This window comes from Chinchilla lanigera, unplaced genomic scaffold (assembly GCF_000276665.1).
Source record: "Chinchilla lanigera isolate Chin_1 unplaced genomic scaffold, ChiLan1.0 scaffold00113, whole genome shotgun sequence".
Lineage (NCBI taxonomy): Eukaryota > Metazoa > Chordata > Mammalia > Rodentia > Chinchillidae > Chinchilla > Chinchilla lanigera.
Genome location: NW_004955514.1, coordinates 3,088,744 through 3,112,649, shown reverse-complemented (window position 1 = coordinate 3,112,649; position 23,906 = coordinate 3,088,744). Strand labels below are relative to the sequence as shown.

General features: G+C 59.3%; 1 protein-coding gene across 1 annotated transcript in view; it reads left to right on the top strand.

The window, feature by feature from the left end:
• Sorcs2 (sortilin-related VPS10 domain containing receptor 2) overlaps nt 1–23,906 on the top strand; it is a gene marked incomplete at its 5' end in the record, with an annotated part of 336,999 nt that overhangs the window by 277,476 nt on the left and 35,617 nt on the right. Inside the window, 5 exon segments of the mRNA XM_005408856.2 lie at nt 6,765–6,838; nt 10,878–10,942; nt 13,088–13,206; nt 14,812–14,901; nt 19,751–19,930. Of these exon segments, the coding sequence (XP_005408913.2) occupies nt 6,765–6,838; nt 10,878–10,942; nt 13,088–13,206; nt 14,812–14,901; nt 19,751–19,930 (528 nt within the window).

Sequence of the window (23,906 nt, the reverse complement as noted above, 5' to 3'; positions counted from 1 at the left end):
TATATGGATAGACGATGCATAGGTGGGAGGTGGGTGGGTAACTGAATGGATGGATGGTGGCTGGCTAAATTAATGAATGAGTGGATAGATGACAATGTGATCAGCCAGGTCAGAGGCCTCCAGAGGGAGACCCCTGCCTGGTCCGGATCCTGGCTGCTGACAGGACCCGGCCCCCCTGCTGAGGTCTGCCTGCTGCCAGGGTCTCTGCTGCCCCTGGCCTTCTGGGCTGGCCCTCCACTCCAGCCACCTCCCTGGGGACAGCGTGTGCTGCTGGGTATTAATAGCACTACTTAGCTTTCCATGTAATTAGACCAAAGCACAATCATGGAGACTTATTTTCCTGCAGAAATTGACTGCATCGCAATTGCTCTTTAATTTATGGTGCCCTGAAAAATTAATGGAGCTGAAATCTTAGTTATTTTTCTTGGTTCTTTTCTGTGTCTACAAGGAGAGGAAAAGGGGAGAAAAAAGGCTTAGTTGTGGTTATAAAAGGAAAGAGCAATTTGGGGGAATTAATAAGAATGACAGCAGGGCTTTAATTTGGGGAGAACTTCAGTTTTTCAGAGCTCTCTAATTCCCAAGAAGCTGGGTGGAACAACGCCAGCTCTGGGCTCCAGCAAATCTGGTGTATTAGGCAGTGTCTGCTGCAATGTACTAAGTAACACAGCCTCAGAACCACCGGCTGGGGCAATACGTCCTGGGTGGCATCCTTGGTCTTCAGGGCAGGGCTAGATTGGCCAGAGGTGGCTCCTGGTGAGTGGGCTGCAGACCTGTGACTCTCGCCCGGGGAATACACTATTCCATGGCAGGGCCAAGGCTCTGGGGACAGCAGCTTTAGCTTGTCAGCCTTGACCTGCACGCACATGACATTGACCCAAGAGAGTCACACACCGTACCCAGAGTCAACAGGATGTCATCCATGCCACTCACCAGGATCTGCAGACTCAAAGATCGGAGCCTCCCCTCTCGCCCTCCGCCTCTTCCTCCCTGATACCTGCCGAGCTCAGCAGAGACCTTCTGCCCAGCCTCTGGCTGCCCATGGCCTCCTCGCAGTTCCCCCTGTCTGTGCCAGCACAATTTGGGGCGTTCTGACCCCTTAATCTGAAGTCTGGAAGGCTCCCTGCGTGTGACAACCCAATGCCCTTTCCTTCCAAGGATGAGCAAACTCCAGGGTGCCCTGGGACATGGAGCTGTGAAACCTGGCGGTTGCTCATCATGCCAGCCCACTCGAAGAGCAGACGCAGCACCCACCAGCCTGTTTGCTCTGTGCTCTGCTTGCTGGCAGAGCTGTGGGTGCCACTTCTAAAACAGTGAGACTTGCTATCCTACTTCACCGTGCTCTGTTGTGCTCTACTCTCCATCAAGAGTCTCTTCTGCTTCCCTGTGAGAAATTGATCAGAGCCTGGGAAACAGGGGAGGGAGCAATCAGAGAGGACTTCCTGGAAGAAGCATGCTTGACTAGGGGCCTAAAAAATTGGTCACAATGTATCATTGTCTAATACAACTGCAGAGCAATAAAGGTGATCACACAGGGAAAGAAAGGAAAAGGGAAGCCCACAGTCCTGCGCCCCTCATACAGCATGTATCCATGCCAAAGGAAAGGTCAGTGCTGCCATCATGGCAACAGGTATGGGATGTGGCAAAGGAAAGGGTCCCCAAAATTTGGGCTCAGAGGCACAGACCTCACATTGGGTGGTGTGAATACTGGCTGGTACATGAGCTGCTAGCAAGACTCTAAGTGTCAGTACCATGTTTATAGCCCTCTGACCTCAGGCTGCAGGACCAAGAAGAGACAAGACTTCTCCCGAGGAACAGAACAATTTTGTGAGCAAGAACCTTCAGCTTCAGGCTGTGTTCATTCTGGCTCTGACCATTCGCATCCTCCAGGGCAAATGGATATTTCCACAGAAAAGGGACTTGGCGGGCAGGATCTGGCACTTTCTACATTGTTAGTAGAACTGGGCCCCCAAGGACATCTCTCAGAGCCAGCTAGCCTCGCCCACAGGGAGTGTCCAGCTCTGCCCACCAGGACAGTGAACACCAGGAGCCCACTGAGCCTACCAAGGTCAAGGACATGTGGCTAGGGCAGGATCTAGGCAGCTGAAGCTGCTACTGCTACAGTCCCCTTGGCCTGGTTAGGGGTGCTGGGATGCAGAGTCCAGCTGTTGCCTCCCCACAAGGCCCCTCCTCTCCACACCCTTGAGCTGGAACAGATGCCCATGACCTGCTGGCCACTAGAAATACCCCAAGAGGCAGGAGAATGCCTTGGCTCACTTTGGCCTTCCTGAACTTCTGAGTGCAACCCTCTGAGCAGGAATCTAGCTGCAAGGGAGTCCAAGTAGTCTGAGTTTCCCAGCCTGGACATGGTGCCCTGAGCAAGCAGGGAGTGTGACAAGTACCTCCACCTGCACCCAGGTGCCACCTTGTTGCCTAGGAAGAACTGCAGCCCTGGGCACCCCTGAGCTGCACCCTGCCATGCACTCCTGTGTGCCCCTTTCCTCTGGCCCCCCCTGCTGCTTGACCTGGCCTCTTCCCCCCACCACCTTTCTATCAGGGTGCGCACTCTGAGCACTCTCCCTCTGGTGCTTTCGGAGCCATACCCCTCCTGCTAGACGTCCCTGTGTGGGTTTCAGCAGCAGTGACAGACGGGGGTCTCCCTGCTATGTTTACTCTTGTTTATTTGTTCATGTTTGTCACTTATTAAGCAGAAATGTTCTATTTCTGCAACAGTTGATGGTGAGTAGTAAAATCGCCTCCCGTGAGACTACACTGGAAAGGCTCCATAAAGTCTGGGGACAGGCGTCCCAAACGCTAGTACACCAGTGATGACAAAGACAATGCCATCCGTTAATGGGGAGGCTTTGTCACCAATCTTCTGAAACTGATGCCGCAGCTGCTGTTTTATTCCCTGGTTGGCTGTGGTTGTGCAGTGCTCTCCCAATTTCTGGGTGGGTAAACTAAGACATGAGGCAGAAGGGGCCTCACCAGATGGGGTCACCAGATGACCCACAGAAAGGGCTACAGGTGACCAGCTGTTATTCCCAGAGGACTCCTCAGCCGCTAACCTAGGGCTGACTGCAGGTTTGTGTGGGAGGAATTCCGCTGTGACCCGGCACTGTGTGCCTGGGAGCAACTCACGTCCCTCTCCGTGCCTCAGTTCTTTCATCTGTAGGGAGGGAAAATTGCTTGTCTTATGGGTGGCTTGTGAGTGTGCATGTGCATGACAATTTGCACACCTGTGTGTCAAGTGAAGCAGCATCTGATGTGCTTAGCTCAGCATCTGGCTGCGTAAAACGCCACAGCTGTGGCCAGGTGCTCCCATTGAGGGCCAAACGGAACTTCTGAGCTCAGAATCACTGCCTGCCGGGGGCATTTTCCAAGCACCGTCCTCCGGCTGGGCTGGTCCGCGTGGTGGACACAGCATGTATGATCCTTGACCTCGTGAGGCTCACGTCCTGTCCTTTTGAATAGTACAGGTGTGAGTTTCTTCTCATGTACCCCAGAGCAGGTGTCACACACAATGGCCTGCTGCCTGTTTTTGTAAATAAAGTTTTATTGGCACACGGCATGCCCACATGCCTGTGTGTGGTCTCTGGCTGCCTCCTTGCGCCACGGGCAGAGTGAGTGGTTGCCTGTAGAACCAGGGCACTTATCCTCTGACCCTTACAGAACAAGCTCACCGAGCCTGCCCTGCAGTCAAGAGGTTCTCATTCATTCAGAAAACACGCCAGGTGCACCGGCCAGCAGCCAGGGAGCCGCTCGGCTCCGGTGCGAGGCCAGTAGGTCAGTGGTGCTGAAGTGTGCAGAGAAGCGAGAAGTCAAAGCCCGTTCGTGGAAGCAGGCGGTTCCTTCCTGCTGCCTGTGCAGTGGCAGAGAGCAAGTTCAGCAGGGTCAGTATTTCTGATGTCTGCGAACCCTAAGCTGATTCCTGCCTGACACAGCAGCGGTGGCTGCAGGGGTGGGCGGGTAGAGCAGAGGGCAGGCCCCTCCCAGCTATGGTAGGATGGCTCAGTGGGAGGGTAAGAGGGAGGGAAGCCATTTGTAGAATAGACAGGAAGGAGGAGGAGAAGGAGGAGGAGGAGGAGGAGGAGAGGGAGGAGGAGGAGAAGGAGGAGGAGGAAGAGGAGGAGGAGGAGGAGGAAGAGGAGGAGGAGGAAGAGGAGGAGGAGGAGGAGGAGGAGGAGGAAGTGAAGGGCAGCAGGGTGAGCGGGGAACTGCTAAGAGCAAGGGCTGCCCCTCCCCCACACCCCGGCTGGCCAGGGCCCTGCCTTCCTGACGCTGCTGTCTGGGGCCTGTTCAGGCCATTTTGGAGAGAGAGCAGCCAGGACTTCCTCCAGCAGTGACCTCTGCTCTCCCCACTGTGTCCCCAAACAGGGACAGAGGTCCTGCCCCCCACTTGGGAGATGAGGCCAGGCCCCAGTCTGCCGGTGAAGCCAGCTGTCTTAGGCCGGGAGGCTGGGTGATCATAAAGAGCCAAGGTTTATTGGCTGGGGGGTCCATGTGCTTGGCCCTGGCCCCCGCTGGGTATCTGGCAAAGCCTCAAACTCCATCGTAACCTGGCGCGGGGCTCCCACGGGAGACAGGGCTGTCTACCTGCTCGGATCTCTCCTCCTCTCCTAAACCCACCGGTGCCACCCTGGGGGCCCCTCCTGACCTGGTCTGACCCCTGTCACCCCGCAGAGGCCCCTAAGCCCCCTAACAAATTTGAGGACGAAATCTCCAACCCCTGAACTTTTGCGACCACAGTGAAACCACAGCTGTGGCCCTCCAGGTGTCTGAGGCACAGGCCCACGTGCCCAGCCCCTGGGCACCTCCTGCTTCCCCGGGCCGACCTGCTGCCAGCAGCTCTCATGTCCTACCAGGGCCTGGGGCCCTCGTGCAGAGGGACGTCACCTGGGGTTGCCACCAAGGCACTGGGAGGGCTGGAGGAGAAGGAGCAGGTGGGAAGGGGACTGCGAGGCTGGGCACCCATGTGGCTGAGGCACAGCCCCCACCATCAGGACCCTCGGGCCTCTGCAGCATCCCATGATGCTTAGCGCCAGGCTTCTCTTGGGCTCCAGGACCTGGTGCTGCCCCTGGGGACAGTGTTGTGGAGGCACCAGGCTGTGGAGCAGGCAGGGCGGTGCACAAGAGCTCAGGGGAAGGCTGTGCCTGTCCCTCCCCGTGGCAGTTCAGAGGGATGAGAGCAAGCACGGCAAGGGGTTCCGTGTGAGCTTGCTGCGACCGCCGGAGCAGGGCACCTGTGTGTCTTCGTGCCAGGCCTGAAGGAAGTGTGGGCCCTGGCAGAGGGTCCTGGGAGGTGACGGGGTCTCACAGACAGACACAGAGGCTCAGCCAGGCCCTAGGTTCAGAGTCTTCTTGGGGACCCTGTGTGGAATTCTGATTGGAAGGCGCTCCCTGGGTTTCCCCGCCTGTTTCAGAGAAGAGAGGGAAGGAATGGGTTACCCACCACTTCTGATGTCCTCTCTGTTCTGTTCCCAAGGCGCTGTATTTTATTTTGGAGTGCTGCGCCTCGAAGCCACCATCGGTTTCCATGGAAACATGGAGCAATTGGGTCCCCTGCCCAGTGGGGTTGGGGTGGCACAGAGGGGTCTCCTTCCTGCCCACTGCCCCAGGCACACCCTCAGAGCTGGCCCCTTAGGACATTGCAGGTCCCTCTCACACTGTGTCACCAGCAGAGGAGGGGCCTCATGCCCAGCTAAGCACGGGGAGGGAGCCGATTCCGGGCTCACCCTGTGGACCCAGCAGCTCCCCTAGTCATCTCCAAAGGTCACTCTGGTGTAAGACATCCTGGCAGAGCACCAGCATGTGCAGGAGACCAGCTTCCGCTCCTTCCCAGGACCCGGGCACAGCCCCCGGGACACCTCCCTGCCGCCCACGCCTCTGGGGCCCGCCCAGCAGGCCTCTCGCTCGCTGCCCCTTTCTCCTGTCACTCCTCTGTGCCTCCAGCTGGTCCCAAACCACCTCCCCTGGCTTCAGCCCCCACCATGCAGCTGGGGTGAGCTGGGGTCCCCATGGACCACGGCTCCCGAGTACCTCGTCTCTTCTCACCTCAGCTGGGGTTTCAAGCAGGGACACTGCATCACGCCCAGGGTCTGGTGCAAAATGGAGAGTGCTGAGGACCCAGGACAAACCTTTGTCTTTCTTCTGCGGTCTCTCTGGACCTGTCACTGTGCTGGATCTGACCTATTAATACCACACACACACACACACACACACACACACACACACCCACACACACACACACACACACACTCACACACACACTCACACACGCACGGGCTCAGGGCTCCTTGCTCAGGGAGGGCAGACATTCAGGCCCTGAGGGGGGCGCCAGCATGGGGCATTGGAAGGAGACGGGAGCAAGGGGCCCCCAGGGTGGGCCCCGGAGTGTGGCATTCAGCAGGACCTCGAGGAGGCCCGGCACATGCACTGCGGCCCCCTCCCACTCCCTCCCTCTGCTCTCACGTGGGTATTGCACAGTCCTTCCTGGCTCCAGGCTCCAGCACACCTCCTCTGGGGTGCTTCCCTAGATTTCACCCTAGTGGCCCTTGCCCTGCCAGCTGACCTCCGGGGCCAGGCTGCTGTGCGTGGGGCCCCTTCCTCAACACCGGCCCTGAGGGCTGGTCTGTTCCAGAGTGCACAGTCTGTGTCTGTGGGGCAAGACCGAGGGCCTCTTGCCCGGTCACAGCAGGAGGCTTCCGTCTCAGCAGTGCTCACTCAAGACGTCATAACCACTTCCGTTCTGTTTTTCCGCCCTGAAGCTCTACGTATCGTCTGACCTGGGGAAGAAGTGGACGCTTCTGCAGGAACAAGTGACCAAAGACCATGTGTTCTGGTGAGCACCCTCTCCTCCTCCTGCGATCCTTGCCCCAGGGTGCCCCAGAGGACTGGTGTCTTCAGCAGGGTGGCGCTGGGAATCCTCAGGGATCCAGGGCTGGACACCCTCAGACCTGGGGCTACACAGCCTCGAGAGCCCCTCCCTGGGCCTCTGTTTCCCTCTGGGGGAAGGAGGTATGGTGTGCATTGGCTGTGGGCACAGAGCCTGCAGGAGTGTGCCCTCTGCCCCAAGGCAGCCTCAGTCCTGCCCCCACAGGGCCTGGGCTTCCCCTCACCGGCGAACCCCTGTTCAGCCTTGCTGGGGCCAGAGAGGTGGTGCTTGACTGGGAAAGGGTTTGCTGGAGGCCTGAGAAAGCTCCCTGGGGGACAGGCACTGGCCCATGGTCCCACGCAGCAGAGAGGGAGCTGGAGCCCAGGCAAGGGGGGCAGAGCCCCCACCCATCCCCGGGCGTGGCCGTGGCCTGCTCTTTGACCCAACACCCTTTGGAGATGTGCAGTCTCCTGATGTTCCTCCCATGCATCACTTTTCCTTGTGCACACATATGTACACACATGCCCCCACATGCACATACATGCTGTCACGTCTGTGCTCTGTCTCAGCTCCTGTGCACCCTACACTGCCACACTCCGTCCTGGCCACAGACCTGTCCCAGTGGAGAAGCACAATGGAAACAGCCCCTGCCCTCCTCCCTCTCCATCCGTCACTGTATGCGAAATGGAAAACACTGGCTTCTTGCTTTGTCCCAGGGACGGAGGAAAACCTTTGTCAGCTCGCCCTGGGAGCTGGAACAAAATACCCAGCGCCCACAGTTTAAAGAAAGAGAGGGTTACTTGGCTTATGGTTTCGGAGGGTTCAGTCCGTAGTGGGCTGACTCCAAGGCAGAAGCAGCATGGTGGAAGGGCCTGGGTGGAGGAAATCTACTCGCATCATGGCAGCTAGGAAGCAAAGAGGGAGGGACAGGGGACAAGAACACACCCTTCCAGATCACACACCAGTGACTACCTCTAACCAAGGCTCCGGCCCTATGGCACCTTCAATTATCAGCTCATCCATGTATGAAACCGCTGATGAAGACCCCACCCCATGATCTAGCCAGCTCCCAAAGCCCCACCTCTGAAACACATGAGATGTTTGAGGAGCTCCAACTCTACACCATGGCATCTCTCCTCTGGGTACTGACTTCTGGCTTCTGTGGCCCCTGCTCCCAAGGAGAAGTGATAGTTGTCTGTCCCTGGCTGTCCATGGGAGCGCCCAGGTCCTTCCTTGGGCCAGAGTGTCACCATCCGTCAGTGGCTTTGTCACAACTGTTAAGAGTGGGAAAAGCCAAGTGAGGAGGTGGAGACCCGGAAGTGGAGACCAGGGCCAGGAAGTGGCCTGGGGCCCAGGGAACAAAGTCCCGCGGTGCTGCAACAGTGCCAGGCCAGGCCACAGGACATCCCGGCTCCGCTTGCCTCACAGAAACTGCTCTGGTTAGACGGAGAAGCCAGCGCACCAACGCCGCAAGGGAAATTGGCAATAATTCAAACATGCTATTATCTCCAGCAAATCAAATAATTTCTTCCCCCAAGTTTCCCCAAGCGCTCAAGTTGTTATGCGTGAGAGGTAATCGTACTGCGCTTGGCCGCTCGGCCGCAGGATCTGCCTGGAACGTGGTGACAGCCGGTGATGGGGCCCCATGGCACGCGGTGAACGCTGCTGTTTTGACAGCTTTCCCGAGGCGCTCTTTGTCCTTGGACTGACAGAGGGAATTGCCAGGGCCCCGCTGGGTCTCAAGCCAGACTCGTTAAGCAGCGCAGCAGGCAAGCTCATTAGGGCACCTCGCAGAGCGCCCGTACCTGTCGCCTTCAGCACCCTCGCCCTCCCGCTGCCCCTTGCAGCCCCATATGAAGTCCCGATAGCCATCTGCTTGCACGCTGACCACCCACAGGCGCTGGCCGTGGGGCAGGCCTCTCTGGAATCACACAGCGGCCTCGTTGTCTTCCCGTCCTGCGGCGGTGGAACAGAGGCTCAGGGAGGCAGAACACTCAGCCCCAGCTGTGCTGCCCCCACGCAGCAGCCCTGGCCGGGCCCCCACCTGACTGGACGGAAGGAGGCTCCGTCTGCGGGAGGAGGAAGTGGAGTAGGGGGCGGTTGTCCCCGCAGTTTGGGCCGCGGCACCCTGAGGGCCCCCAGGGCCCTGTGCATCAAAAGCAGGAGTCACTGTTGCATTCCTGGGCGTCCCTCTCTCAGGGCCACAGGCGCCCCTCCTCTCCTGTGGTCCTGTTTTAAGCCAGGTCCCAGGGGTTGGGACCTCAGCAGACTCGGAAGCCTCCGACCAGGGTTGGTTTCCTGCAGCGGTCTGGGCCCTGGGCTGCTATAGGCAAGTTGCGTGTGGTCCTCAGATACCAACGACCAAGGGTCTCATGGCCACTGTGCGTGAGTGAGTGTGTGAGTGAATGAGCGAATGAATGAATGAATGAGTGAGCAGATGAGTGAGTGAATGAGCAAGTGAGCTAATGGATGAGTGGGTGAGTGAGTGAGTGGATGAGTGGCTGATGGGTGAGTGAACGAGTGAGTGAAGAGTGAGGAGGGGCCTGTGATGGGCCAGGTGTCAGCTCCCCAGTAGCAGAGCACGACCGCAGCCCAGCCCTACGTGCCCATGGAGTCTGACCCTGGGTGCTGTGCTGGCCGTGTGCATCCTCTGCGGAAGGGGCAGCATGGACAGGAAGCCCTGCAGGAGCTCACAGAGCCAAGCTGCTGGCTCCCAGAGCTGGAATCCATGCCCACCATGGAAGTGGAGCTCCCCTGCCCGGGGCTGGGATGGTGGGCACTGGTGCCCCGGTCTCTGATACCCGTGAACTCCAAGGCACCCCTTGGGCTGCCCACTCCACCACACCCGCATTTCCACTGGGGCCCTTTGGTACCTAGAGGGGCGGAGCAGGTGGGTCTGGCTCCAGGCAAGGTGGGGACCAAAGGGACTAGCTCAGTCCCCGTGGGGCTGTCAGCCATGGGATGGCGAAGCTCCTATCCACGGTGCCACGTGACCAGTGACAGCAGCAAAGAGGCTCAGCCTGTTCCGGGGCAGGGGCCCTCAGAGGCTGGGTCTGGCCAGTGGCTGACGAATGTCATGTGACGCTGGTGGGGACACAAGATGGCAAGTGGGACTGGCTTCTAAAACTTGTGACTTCTGGAGCATCTTGGCCAGCAGGAGGCTGAGGCACCTGGCAGGCAGGTGGCGTCCAGTTACATGTGGTCCAGGAAAGTCTGGGCAGGAAATCACAAGGCGTCAGGACGGCCACCCAGCTCCCACAGCCCACACACACCTCCAAGGCCGTCCCCAAACCCAAGGACTGGAGGGGGCTCTGGCAGAGAGGGCGTGCCAGGTCCCAGTGGGAGTGTTCTGGCAGGAGCCACCACCCCGCTGGGTAGCATCCACCTCTGTCCTGTGAACAAGGCCATGCATGCGGCCAGGTGGACCTAGGAGAGCTTTGGGCACACTGCAGCACCCCCTGGTTTCCAGCGGGGTGAGGTACACACAGCACCCGCCTACCCTGAACCATCCAACCCAGGCATGGGCAGAGCCTGCTTCAAACTGTCGGGGTAGAGATGGGGGTGTGCAGTGTCAGCAGAGCCTTCACCTCGCTGAGGGGCTGGGCGACTGCAGGGGGCACCCGTGGGGAGGGGTCGGTGACAGTGCAGATCCCTCATGGGTGCCCTGGGATGGCTGGGTGACCAGCAGTCGCCCCAAGGTAAAGGGGATGGGCGACGGCTCAGATTGGGCCCAGCTGGAAGCCGGGACCCGGTGGGCTGCGCAGCCTTGGGCGGTCGCTTTGCTCCTCTGGGCTCCTCTACAATGTTTGGGTGGTGCCCGGGCTACCCGCCTCCAGAGACGAATAGGAAGTAACTGCCCACCCCGGGCTCCAGGAGGCTGTGTCCTTGGGCCCCATGGAGCAAAAGTGGCTCAGACCCCAACCTCCGGAGCCCTGGGGATCGGGGGGACCTGCTATGCAAGGCCTCGGCAACCTGCTGCCCACCCCAACCTTGGCTTCTCTTCCAGGGCGGTGTCTGGGGTGGACGCTGACCCTGACTTGGTCCACATGGAGGCCCAGGACCTCAGTGGAGGTAAGTGGGGGGCGCAGGTGTCCCCGCATGTCCTGGCCCCCGCTGTGGCTCTGCCATGCCCTTGATCCCCCTCTTGTCCTCGGCGCTGGCCCGGCACGGTGACCTTGCTGTGTTATGATGTGGCATAATTTTAAATGTGCTTGTTTCCCACTGGGGATAAATTCAAGTCAAGGAGCTCCACTCCAGTGGAAAACTCTATTAAGAGGGCAATTTGTTCCGGACCCTGAGCACGAGTGTCTCCCGCCCACCAGGCCCTGAAGGGCTGCCAAGCGCTGAGGCAGCGTGGGGGCTCCTGGCTTCCCCTCAGGAGGCAGGGGCTGCATGCGTGTGACGGAGAAGGCTCTCTGTGGCCTGTGGAGGGGCATGGGACGCTCTGGAGCCATAGGAGGTTCTGGAGCATCCAAATTAGAGGACTACAGATTAAACCTCCATCCTGAAAAATTCTGGGAGGGCCGTCTAGGCAGAGCCCAGCGTAGGGCACAGAGAGGATCAGGAGGGAGCCCTGGCCCTGATGGTACAGATGCAGCCGCGGGACCCACTGTGCTGTGCGGGGCCTCAGTGAGATCCAGGGTGAGTGCCTTGGTTTTGCCCCCTGTAAAGTGGGCAGAAGAAACCGAGCCTGCCAGGTGTCATCGCGGCTCCCATCTTGGTAACCAGGAGAGTGGAGCTCGGAGAGGGCCTGGGGCCTGGACCACGTGGTCTCAGGACAGCCAGCCCTGCCCCCTGCGCACCTTGTCCACCTCCAGAGCTGCCACCAGAGCCAAACGTCCCCGACTCCCGAGGGCAGCTCATGGCACTGGACAGCAGTGGGTGGCGGTGGCCGTGCCATCCTGGCCAGCACCGGGAGGAAGAGGGTGTGAGCCCCCGCTGAGGGAGCCCAGCTGCCCCGTCCTGGGGAGGGAGGGTTGGGGCGCATGGTGGGGAATGTCTCCAGCTCCCACAAGCAAAACGACCCCTTGTGATGGCCAGAGGGGCTCCCCGCCCTCCTCACCCTGGGGGCCTGCCGGCCTCCTCTCCGCCTGCTCGCAGCCTTCTGCCTGGCCTGATAACACTGCAGATGCCTTCCACCTGCCTCTGTCTGTCTGTCCAGCCACAGCGAGCGGGGACAGTGGCACCCTGGTGGGGTGGGAAGCAGGGATGGCCAGATGGGCGGCGGAGGGAAGCCTGCGTGAGAGTGAGTGGGGATGCGTGGTCAGAGGACCCGTGAGCCGGTGAACGGGCGAGTGACTGCCTGTGCCTGACAGTCCGAACCGGCTCTGAGCTCTCTCTGCCCAGGCCAAACCTCCTTGGGAAACAAGGTGCCCCTGGCCCGGGGGCTGTGCAAGGCCGCTGGGAGGGAAGGGGGGCGTGGCGGGGGACTTGACGGTGGCCCGGCCCCTGCACCTGCTCCCGCCCTGTACCCCGTGTCTGAGCTGTCCCGCTGTGGGGTGGTGAAAAGGTGCGCAGTCCACAGAGGACCCAGGCTGAGCACTGCGGTGGAGGCGTGTGTGGCTTGGGGACTGGGGACCCACTCCCCCGCCTGAGCCCTGGGCCCCCACACACCCCCCTGCACGGCGCTGCCTCTGGGCCTGCGGCCGCGTCCCTGGTCCCTGTGCCGGGCTGTGGACCCAGCGCAGGCTTCTCCGGGCTCCGCGAGGTCCCTGCTTTGGCTGCTGAGGAGCTCCAGGCTTGGGCTCCTCATAAACTCAGCGTAGCACCCAGAGCAGCCAGCAGGGGCCTAGCACAGCAGGTGCTGTATTTGCTGGACCATAAATGTGAGAAAAGGAGACAAGAACACAGGCCACCTGCTCGGGGGCACCCGCCTGTGCCCACTTTGGGCAGGAGCCTGCAGAGGGCAGGCCGTGTGGGTGGGGCTCTGTGAAGTGCCTGCTGTCACCCTGCCCCTTCCTTCTGGGACGAGCGCTGGTCCCCAGCGTGCTGCCACCTCCCTGGGGGTTCAAAGGCTGCTCCCCGGCGTCTCCCACCCGTAGGCAGGCGGCTGGTGTCACTGGGAGCCAGGCCTCTTATATCCAAACCCACAAACCAACCCCAGGGCAGGGTGCGGAGGACCTGGGACTCGGTAGCCCCGGCGGCTCCCTGCCACCGTCCTCCAGGGCGAGACCGGTGCTGCCATCCCACACCGTGTGGCCGCCGCTGTCTCCGCAGGCCTTCGCTATGTCACCTGCCAGATCCACAACTGCTCCGACAGGACGCTCGCGGCCCCGTTCCCCGGCCCCATTGACCACGGCTCCCTGACCGTGCAGGACAACTATGTCTTCCTCAAGGTGAGCTTGCGATGGCGACGTGGCGTCCGAGCCTCCAGGGAAATAGAGGCATTGGGGAGAGGATCGATAAAATGGCTACTTTATCTTCAAGTGCCACTTGGCTGGTCGAGGCTGCCTGCCCTCACGTGCAGCAGCTGCAGGCTCCCCTGGGGCCCCAGGTACCAGAACGCCACCAGGGACGCCTCTGGCTGCCTGGGAACGCCCCACCCTAGGGCCCACCCAAACCCTTTCCCCCTCTGTGATTCCCTGGTGATGCTGGGACCCATCAGGGCTGTCTCTGGTCAGTGCCCTGAGCTGCCACCACAACCCAGTGACCAGTGACAGACCCTGCTCCCAGGTCCCAGAGCCCTCAGGACCATGGGTTCCACCTTAGCGGTACTGCATGGAGCCAGTTCAGAAATCCCGATCATCCCCCCCGTGAGGAGTTTAGCCCCATGTCCCGGGTCAGAGGCCCTCGGACTCCGCAGCCTCCTCTGTGCCCTGTGCCCGGGGCTGCCCTGGAGGTAGGGTGGAACTGGAGGGGATCACAGCCCCACAGGAGCTCCCCCACCCCGCCTCCCAACCCCCAACGCCTCTGCTCCTCCCTCCCGGCCAGCCTTGCTCCTCCAGGCCGCCCTCCCCTCCCCTGGGACCATGCGCCCTCTCAGGGCACAGCTGGGCACCCCCTCATGCTGCTCCTCTGTTCCGGCGCCAGGCTCCGTGCCCCAGGTGCACACACTGCCCGTGTGGGTTACAGACCCTGTGACCACCTGTCCTGTCCACAGCCCCTCAGCCCAGGGTGCTGGGAGCAGCTGGCTGTGTTGCTGGGCTCCTGGGCTTGTGAGCCTGGTCACGGGGTGAGGAAAGCATGCTGTTGGGGGGTGGGGTGGTTAGCAGGCCGGTGTGGCCCTGGGAGCGGCACTGGGACTCGGTCACCGGATGTGCTAGTCCCGTGGAGGAGGGACGGGGTGGGCAGTGACACGGGGCAGATGGCAGAGGCCAGGGCGGGGTCTGGGTGAGTGTGGGTTTGGAGAGTGACTGTGACCTTCTCTGAAACTGATGTTTGGTGACACCGCCTGGGTTGGGCAGGGGGAGCCCCCTGGGAGGCCATCAGCAGTCCCAGCACCCCAAGGTCCGCTGGCGGGGCCTGCCCTGCAGAGCCACTGTGCAGAGCCACCCCTCCTTGTCCGAGCCTGGCAGGTGCTGGCCACATGGTGCTCGATGGCTCCTGTCTCGTTTTTCATGCCGAGGGGTCTGGCGGCCACTTTGGGTGCCTGGGACACAGCAGCGGCTGTCTTCCTCCCCAACTCGGTGTGGAACAAGCTACCCTTTTTAAGAGAAGTTCCGGGAAATGGAACTTTCTCCCCCTTGTTCCATAGCTCAGATGTAGAGAAACAAGGTGTTGGGGGAGCATGGGGAAAGAGGTTAGTTCTAGCTTCCCAGAGAAGGGACATTTGGTGTGGGGGTTTGAAGGATAAATAAGAGTCTGTCCATTTTGGGTGGAACGAGTACAAGCAAAGTAAAAGGGCATTTTCATCAGCTGAATATAATGTATAGTTTTTGTTCATGAGAATCTGGCTTGACAAGAAAGCAATCCCCTTAAAAATGTTTCTGTCCTCCTGCTAGACAACCTCAACAAACCGGACCAAATACTACGTCTCTTATCGTCGCAGTGATTTCGTCCTGATGAAGCTGCCCAAGTACGCACTGCCAAAGGTGAGAGTGTCCCCACCCCTGCCCTGGGTCCCATCCGAGGCTGCCTTGCCTTGCGGGTGGTCAACGCAGGGTCACAGGTGCCCGGGCCGCAGGTCAAGGTAGCTGGAAACACCTGAGACTGCACTACCTGCAGCCACTCTGTCCCCGAAGCCTCTGCCTGGGTTCTCGGAGTCCTAAACAAAGGACGGAGCAGGACCGAGTGCAACAGCGTCGATGATCTCTTTGACAGGACCCAATCCTGGTGGGCATGGCCAGGGAGGGGAGCTCACGCCCGATGAGCTCGATGCTGAGGGTTTCACACCTCCAAATTTGGGGTGCAGTTGAAGGTTTGGTCTGAGCTCATCAGCGGGCTGATGAGCGGCTCTGAGATCCCTGCTCCCTTCTCCTTCCCCAAGCCCAGGGTCTGGGGGATCTCCACCTCTGAATCTCTCTCCATGTCTCCTCTGCCACGGGGCAGGGGCTCTGCTCCGATCACCTCTGTATCCAGCCGCCTGGCACGTGGCAGCCTCTCAGGCACCCTTGCGTCCTTCCTGTGGAGGGCGAGAAGAGCCAGCTCCTGACCCCTGTCCTTTCATGTTCCCGGGTTACGGAGGCAGTGGCCAGGCTCAGGGATGCCGAGTGGCCAGGCAGGAATCAGAGCTGAGAGCAGGCCCCAGGCTGGCCATGCCGTCGCCCCAGGGCGTGGCAGGCCTCTGTGCCAGGCCCCGTTTGGAGTCAGCCTGAGCCCCAGACTCCACAGATCCCGAGAGGAGCAGGGCCGGGAGAGCAGCAGCCCGAGCAGACTCTGGCTTCCCACTGTGGGGCTCAGCCGGGCACTGGACCGAGAGCAGGGAGCTGGACCTGTGCGTGAAGTCCTCACCAGTCGTGATCTGCATACGGGCAGAGATGGGGAGTGATGGAGGATTTGTGTGAATGCATCATGTGTACGTGTTACACGTGTGTGCACATGTGTGTGTGTCTACAGCTGATTTAGGGCAGGCACCCAGGGAAGGCCTCTCTGGGCACCTTGCCCAGGCTGGGAAGAGAAAGTGTGGGAAGACCAAGGAGGAAGCCAGGGCAAAGGCAGTGCTGAGCAAAAGCCCTGGGGCAGAGAGCTGGGGAGGGTGGGGCAGGGGGCCACAGGCCTGCTAGCTGGGGGTGCAGATCGTAACAACGTGGGGCTCCAGAGCTACTGCCAGGGTGGAGACCTCTGCTGAGCTGGAGATAGGGAAAGTCCGTGAGCCCCTTGCTAAACATCTCTTTGGAAAATAAAGGAAAAAATGGGAGGGAAGGAGCAGGTTTAACAGATGAACTCCAGGCGGGGTTTCAGAAGCAGGTTAAAAGCCCACAGTTTCATTTCAGGTAGTGGCACTGGGTGTCCTGGGGGCCAGGGACGTCAGTCCTCATGTCAAAGGCTGTCCCTAGAAGGAGCAGACCCACCCTGCACCCGCACTCCACTGCCCGCTGTCCCTACTGGCACTCAGGCTATTCCCCAGGGAGTTCTGAGAAGCAGTGGCTGAGGTCACAACCCCGTGACCTTGAGCCGGGCTGCGTCCTTGGAGCCCGAGGACACCACACCGAGACTCTGCCAGCTGAGAGGTCCGCGTTTCCCGTCCGCACACGCAGCGCAGGCTAATTGAATTTCCTAATCAGATTTGGTTGTTTTATGGTGAATTTGTAGCTCCTGCCTATTTCCTCCCCACAAACCACCCTGTCTTTTTTCCTTTGGCTTTCTTAGTTTACTAGAACTGGACCACATCTGTAGACCTGAGTGACCGTGGTAGCAGGGGCCTCGCCCCCAAGGCCCGCTCCTACCCTAGCCTCGGCCCTGGCCACCGCCTGCCCATGCCACTGTAGGTCGCCGAGGTCTAAGCAGGCACCCCTGTGTCACAGGGAATCCTCTAGAAGGGCCTGAGAGCTCCCATCACTGACCACAGAGCTTCCCTGGGCAGCGGGACGAGAGAGCTGCAGAGGCAGGCTCAGCTCAGGCCCCGGGGTTGTTCCGCATTCCCGCCCTTGGGACCGGGCAGCCTGGGTATATCTGTGCCTTTGGGTGTTGCTTCCCAAGCTGAAGTCCCAGAACACTCTGGACAAAGGACATGGATCCGCGTGCAGCTCTGTGGTTCCCTGCAAGTCGGGTGGACCGGCTCTGACCTGGCCTGGCCAAGCTCTGTGTTTTATCTTGTTTCCCATTTCCTTCTGCAGCAAACCGTGCAAATGACTCTGCCCTGCTGTCCTAATCCACCCTTCTGTAACGGCTGTAAAGAGCATGCAGCTTTTATGTGTCCAGACCCTTTGCTTGACTTGTTCACTTGCGATGGTTTTTTTTTTTTTAAATACAAAAAATTCCAGCTTCTCTAATAGAGAAAAGAGTTTCCAAAGCTATAAAAAAGGAGGAGGAAAATCCAAGTAACTATGAGTCATATGAAAAGCATCCATGAGAACAAGATAAGTGCAATTCTGCTTTAAAGTAAAATATTCTTGTGTTTGTCATAAATTTATTCAAAGTACAAATAAAATCCGTACCACGTAGGAAGGGAGGAGGGCAGGAGGCCTGGGGAGAGGACGGCGCAGGGAGCCCAGAGCGAGCGTCCCAGCCCCTCTGCAGCCCTGCTCTGTCCTGAGGCCTGCACTGCCACTTCCACCTCCGGCTAGGCGGGGACGGGGTAGCAGAGCGCATTTGCAGGACTTCAGCTCTTAGCTTGGAGCTACCTGCCCCCTCCTCGCCTCATGGCAGGCGAATGTCTGGGGTTCCTGCTACCATTTGCACAGTTGGTACAGCTGGGGTAGGCGCCAAGACCTCATCCGCAGGCTGACTGGCAGAGCCACTGCCATCTGAAGCTCGTTCCAGAGGGTTTCAAGGGCTGTGGTCTGTCCCCTCCCTTTTAGCCCCTGTTTCCCCTTTTGGACGCAGGATACTTAAAGATGAAGGTATTCAAAAATAGCCACATGTTCAAGGGGGATTCAGAAAGTCACTGTGCCTCCCCCGGGGAGAGACTAAGAAAAGTTTATTTCCTTTCTTTAAAAAAATTGAAGAAGATAGGAGATGGATTTTATGAAAAAATTCCCTAGATTTTATAACTGTCTGCTCAGGAAGGATATTTATTTATTTATTTAGCAGGGTTAGGATTGAACCCAGGGCCTTCACACTGAGCTACACCCCCAGACATTTGTGTATTTTGAGACAGGGTGTCCCTAAGTTGCTATGTTGGCTGGGATGGGCCCAAACTTGAGGTCCTCCTGCCTCAGCCTCCCGAAGTGCTGGGATTACAGATATGTGTCATGATGCCTGGCTCTGATCAGCAAGGATATTAAAGAGCCCATCTCAATCATGGGAAATGTAAAGAAAAGCAGCCCTAACTCTGGTGGTGGGGAAGACTTAATAACAACTTTCAAGATAGCAACGTAACATCAGGCAAGAAGCACTTTAAAAATGTTCCTGATCTCCAATAAGGCAGATTCCCTTGTTAGAGTGCGTGTGCAGGAAATAACAAAGGGGCAGGGATCTCTGTCCGGGAACTAGCTCGAAGGAATGGGGGGCAGGCTGAAGGGTTACCAGCAGGGAAACTCTTCCGTGAAACGCAGCAAGGCACAAACATCTCGGTAGGCGGCCAATAAAGCGGTGCTGATAAATACTTTTCATGGCTGAGGAAAACGCTGGCCGTATAATGCGAACGGGCAGGCTCGGACCCCGCCAGGCAAAAGAGCTGAGTCGCACTTGGGACAAAGCCTGAATGTGCACAGCCTTAAAGGTGAACGTCGGGGCTCTCTGGAGGCCCTGCAGACGTCTGTTCCGGGTCCCCCATCCCAGAAGCATTGCCTGGTGCAGAGCCCAGGTTGTGCACTCGTTCGCCAGGTGTGCCCGGGCGGAGGTGAGCCCTGCCTGCACTGGGCACGTGGAGACTTGCGGAGCGCTGGCTGCCCCACAGGTGCAAAGCGGTGTCATTTCTTACCCCGGGCCCTCTGTCCCATGCTGAGGCCTGCTCAGGGCTGAGACCAGCACAACACAGGGGCCCGGGGCTCTGAGTCGGGGTGGGAGAGGAGGTGGCAGGCAGGAGCAGCGGCTCCCACTACCCCACCGTCCCCCTCCTCGACAGGAGCCCCGGGCCCTGCAGCCCTCCGCTCCTCAGGCCATCCTGCCCTAAGCCGGGTACCCTGGGGTCCCGGTCTGCAGGGTGCAAGGTTGGTGCTTCGCAGGGTCCCATTCCTTTCCCAGAAAGCCCCTTGGGACCACTGAGCTGAGCTCAGGCAGGGGCTGCCTCACCCACTTGTTCCCAGAAGGGGAAACTGAGGCTGGGAACCCGCCCTGGGTGGCTCCTTTCCTGCCCTTCACCTCCGAAGCTCGCCTCCTCTGGGAAGCCCTCCCCGACCAGTGTGGCCAGGGCCCGCGTGCGACAGCCCTCAGCAGCTCGTGGGGCAGGGCACTGGGGACATCTCCGGCGTGAAGCCTGAGGAGTCAACCTCATAGAGCGCCTCGCTGTGGCCGTGCACTCCCAGGCGTGGGGCTGGTGTTGGCTCTGCGCCCTGTGAGCAGGACAGTGCCCGGCATGCAGCAGGTGCTTGATAAACAGGTGCTGAAGGAACCCACTAGCTCAGGTGGCCCTGGGGATGGGGTGAGCCAGCCCCAACCACCAGTCCCCTGATCAAGGGGGAGCTTGGAGGGGCTCCTGGGTCCCAGCCAGGGCAGAGGAGATTGCCTGGGGTGGGGGTGTCTCCTTGGGCCATGTTAGAGGTGCGCACGTGGAGGCTCAGGGAGCAGCTCTCCCCACCCACGATCGCCAAGCGGATTTGGGGAGTCAGTGCGATTTTAATCAGAGAGCAAAGGGGGCCCCACACCACCAGCCGTCCTGACGCCACCCCATGTCCCCAGGACCTGCAGGTGATCAGCACGGATGAGAACCAGGTGTTCGTGGCGGTGCAGGAGTGGTACCAGACAGACACCTACAACCTGTACCAGTCAGACCCGCGCGGCGTGCGCTACGCGCTGGTGCTGGAGGACGTGCGCAGCTCGCGGCAGGCCGAGGAGAGCGTGGTCATCGACATTCTCGAGGTGGGCCCTGCACGTGCCCCCTGCCTGGCCCTGTCCTGAGCTCTGACCTCCCTGCTGTCTGTCCCTGTAAACCACATGAGCTTGGGAAACACGCTCAGAGCGGGAAGAAGGCTAATCCAGAGAGGGGAGCCAGAGGCCCTTTGCAGGCGGCCCTCCCTGGTCCTGCAGGCTGTCCTGAGTGCCACCAAGCAGGGCCTTCCAAGTCCTGGCTGCTGCCTGAGGGGTGCAGTGACGGAGGGTGAGGCACACAGACTGCTCTGTCCGCAGGGATGTGTGACACGATGTCACAGCGCACACAGGGACACACACAGGCCACCTCCCCTCCATGGAGGGCAGACCCCTCGGCGGCAGCTCTGAGTCAGTGTGAGGCACCCGGGTACACAGCCCGGGGGAGCCAGGGAGGGCTTCCCAGCAGCGGCTGCAAACCCGAGTGACAGCCAAGCAGAGGTGGCCAGGCAGGCAGCCAGCGAGGGGCACAGGGGCCACCAGCAACTGCGAGGGAGGCTGTAGGAAGTCCATGCGGCTGGGGCGGCTGGGGCAGGCTGCCCCCCGGCTGTGCCCTCAGCAGGGTTTGGCCTCTCTGAACTGCACCTAACAAGGACCTTGGTGGTGACAAGTGCAACTCTGGACTTCACTCACCGGGGTTCCTCTCCAAGCTCCGGTGTCCTTGCTGTGTGTCCCTAGGCAGGTTAGTAACCTCTCTGTGCAGCGCCTGCCTCTTGGAGCTGCTGTGAGGACTCAAGGGCCTCACCTGGCCTGCACACAGACCAGCGTCTGTGGCCCCAGGGTTTTCACGGCGCTTGCCTGCCTGAGACTAGGGATTCCCATAGCAAGGGCGGGTGTGGCAGCTACACGTGGCACGTGGGGTCCAGGGCACGTGGCCGGTACTGTGACAGTCACGGTGACTGTGCTCAGCGCAGATCAGGAAAGATGTTCTGTGGCAGATGTCGCTGGAGAGCACCACCTCGGAAGGCTGGCTGTGAAGCCCCTGCCGGGCTGGGTACCACAGGTTCGAGGTCCCGTCTGTGCTGGAGCTTGGCTTAGGAAGGGCACTCAGGGGCGTCACAGTCTTGTCCCGTGCCCTGAGCAGCTGTGGCCACAGCTGGGAGACAGCTGTGAAAGGGGTTTGAATGGTGGCCTCCGAAAGAGATGTCCCCATCCTCACCTGGATGTTGCCAAGTGACCCCCCCCGCCCATGTTTGCAACTGTAGTCAAGGAGCAGACTCAGCAGGGATCATCCCGACTCCCCCAGGTATCCCCAGCGCGGAGCTCAGGGTCCTGATAGGACGCGGAAGAGGAAGCCTTGGGTCCAGGGGGGCCGGGGCCCTGCAGCCACAGGCTGGGACCACCAGGGACCGCCAGGCTCTGGAAGAGGGTCTGCTTCAGGCTGCCCAGTCTGTGGGACCCACATAGGGGACACTTGGCCCTAGGGAGACGTCTGGGCCCAGCGTGATCTCAGGGTCTGGGGAGTGGAAGGAGGCAGAGAAAGGATCGGGGAGGTGTGGACAGGGAAGTCGGGGTAGGGACTCTCCCCAGAGCCTCCAGAGGGACCGGCCTATAACTCCGAGGTCTTTGCTGTGGGAACATGCTGGGCTCCCACAGAGCTCCAGGAAGACAGACTCATGCTGTTTAGGCCGCTGGGCTCCTGACGAGTTGAATTGTTCTAGCAGCTGTAGTGTGGGCACTCGGAAGGAAGGGGCTGCTATAACATTCTGTACAGGTGCAGTTGACTTTAAAATTGGCAGAGGCTGAAAAACCCCAGATTTCTTTGGATGGATTCTTAGAAAAATGGGCCTGAAATTCAGCGCTGGAGGGGCGCAGAAGCTTGCTGCTGGGAAAGCGGGGTCCTGGCCAGAGAGGGGGAGACAAACGCCCCACGGTTATCTGCAGAGCAGAGCTCACGTGCGGTGGACCCGGAGGTGCACCTGGTGTGGCCTGGATTCTGCAGTAAACTGGGCCGGGGGAGACATGGGGAAGAACTGTTCAGGAGGAACCCGGGCTCACCCATGAGGGGCACTAGTCCCCCTAGGCCCTCGGGGAGGCACAGCAGGGAGACTCACGTCAGAAAAGGGGGGCTGGAGGAAGGGCACAAGGTATGCCGGTCACGTTCAGGAGACACCGCAGAAAGGTCTGAACCCCTAATCACCTGGAAGCCTCCTAGAAGTAACTGGGCACGTGATTTCCCCCTGGTGACTGCAGCAGAAGCCACAAAGTAGAGATAGGGTCACCTGGGGCGGGTGGGGGAGAGGCTGTGTCACATCAAGGACATCCGCCGAGCATTTGAGGATGTGATGGTGGAAGAAGCCCACCGGTTTGGGGCACAGGGGACCAAGGCTGTCAGACCCGCCAGTGTATAGGCCGGAAGCAGCTGCTGCTGCTGCTGGGACACTGGGGATGTCTCTAACAATTACCTAGAGCCTGTTCCACCCTTGCACTGTGGAAGCAGGTCTTCTAGAGTCAGGGGGGCACCGCTGGCTTATACCTGGAGCTCCCTCACTTGGCTTAGCAGAGGAGATTTGGAACTCTTAGCCTGATGGGAAGTTCTGATGGGACGTTTTTGACTTTGAATGAATGCTGTCATGGGGTGAGACCTTCCGGGACCCGGGGGTGGGCTACAGGTATTTGCATGAAGGACTCATGTGCAGCTTTGGAGGTCCGAGGGTGCACTGTCTGGGTTGAATATTGCCCCCAAGGTATCCACTTCCTGATGCTCAGAAGTGGTGTGTGTGACACATGACACACAGAGGGGAAGGGTGGCTGCAGATAGAATCGAGGCCAGCAGTTACCAGGTGAGAAAGTCACGGATTTTCTAAATGGGCCGACAGGGTCACCAAGGTCCTCCAGAGTGGGAGAGGGAGGCAGAAGAGGGTCAGAAAAAAAGCTGTGACAGCAGAGAGAACCAGTGTTGCTGGTTTGGGAGAGGAAGGAGGAGGTCTGGGAGCCAGAGGACAGGGGCAGCCCCCACAAGCTGGCAGAAGTGATGACATGGTCCTCCCTGGAGCCTCCAAAGAGGAGCACACTCCCTTCCTCCAGAGCTGAGACCTGCTGACATCCAAAACTATAAAACAGTGCATGTGTGGTGTTGACCACTGAATCTGTGATAACTTGGAACAGTAACAACAGGAAAGAAATACACCATCCATCTATCTATCCGTCCATTCATCCACCCACCCATCTATTCATCTGTCAATCCACCCGTCCATCCCTCTATACATTTGTCCATCCATCCATCCATCCATCCATCCACCCATCCATCCCTCTATCCATCCATCCATCTCTCTATCCATCCATCCATCCACCCATCTATTCATCCATCCATCTATCTATTCATCTATCCATCCATCCATCTGTCTGTCCATCCATCCATCCCTTCATCTATCAACTCACCTGTCTATCCATACATGTGCTCATCCATCTACCCACCCATATGTCCATCTATCCATCCATCTGCTCATTCATTTGTCTGACAATCCACCCATCATTCGTCTATCTGCCATGTATCCATCCATTCATCTACCCATCTTTTCATCTATCCATCCATCTGTTCATCTGCCCATCTACAATGACACTACTAATGGCAGTGTTCTACCCATGAGCCATGCATTTGCATACCTGCACGTGGAACATGGGAAGTCCACCAGCCTCCTGGCGTTGTGAGACACATCCAAGATGCCACACACTAAGCCTGGTGCCTGCAGTCATGACCTCTGGCTAGAGGACTCTGCGTAAATCACAGAAGCCTCGGGGCCTCAGTTTCCTGAAGCACTTTTGAGAAACAATAGCACATGGTGTACGGAGGAGCAGAGGCAGCCTCTGCCCTCCAACTGTGGAGAAACCAGGGCTTCCTGAGCCTGGTCCCGCCATGCATATGTGTCTCACTAAATGTGGGTCTACATCGTCCATGCAATAAGGACTTGCTGAGGAGCTCGTCTTGGGACCATCAGGGTTTCCCAGATGGAGTTGTTTGTCTTTGCAA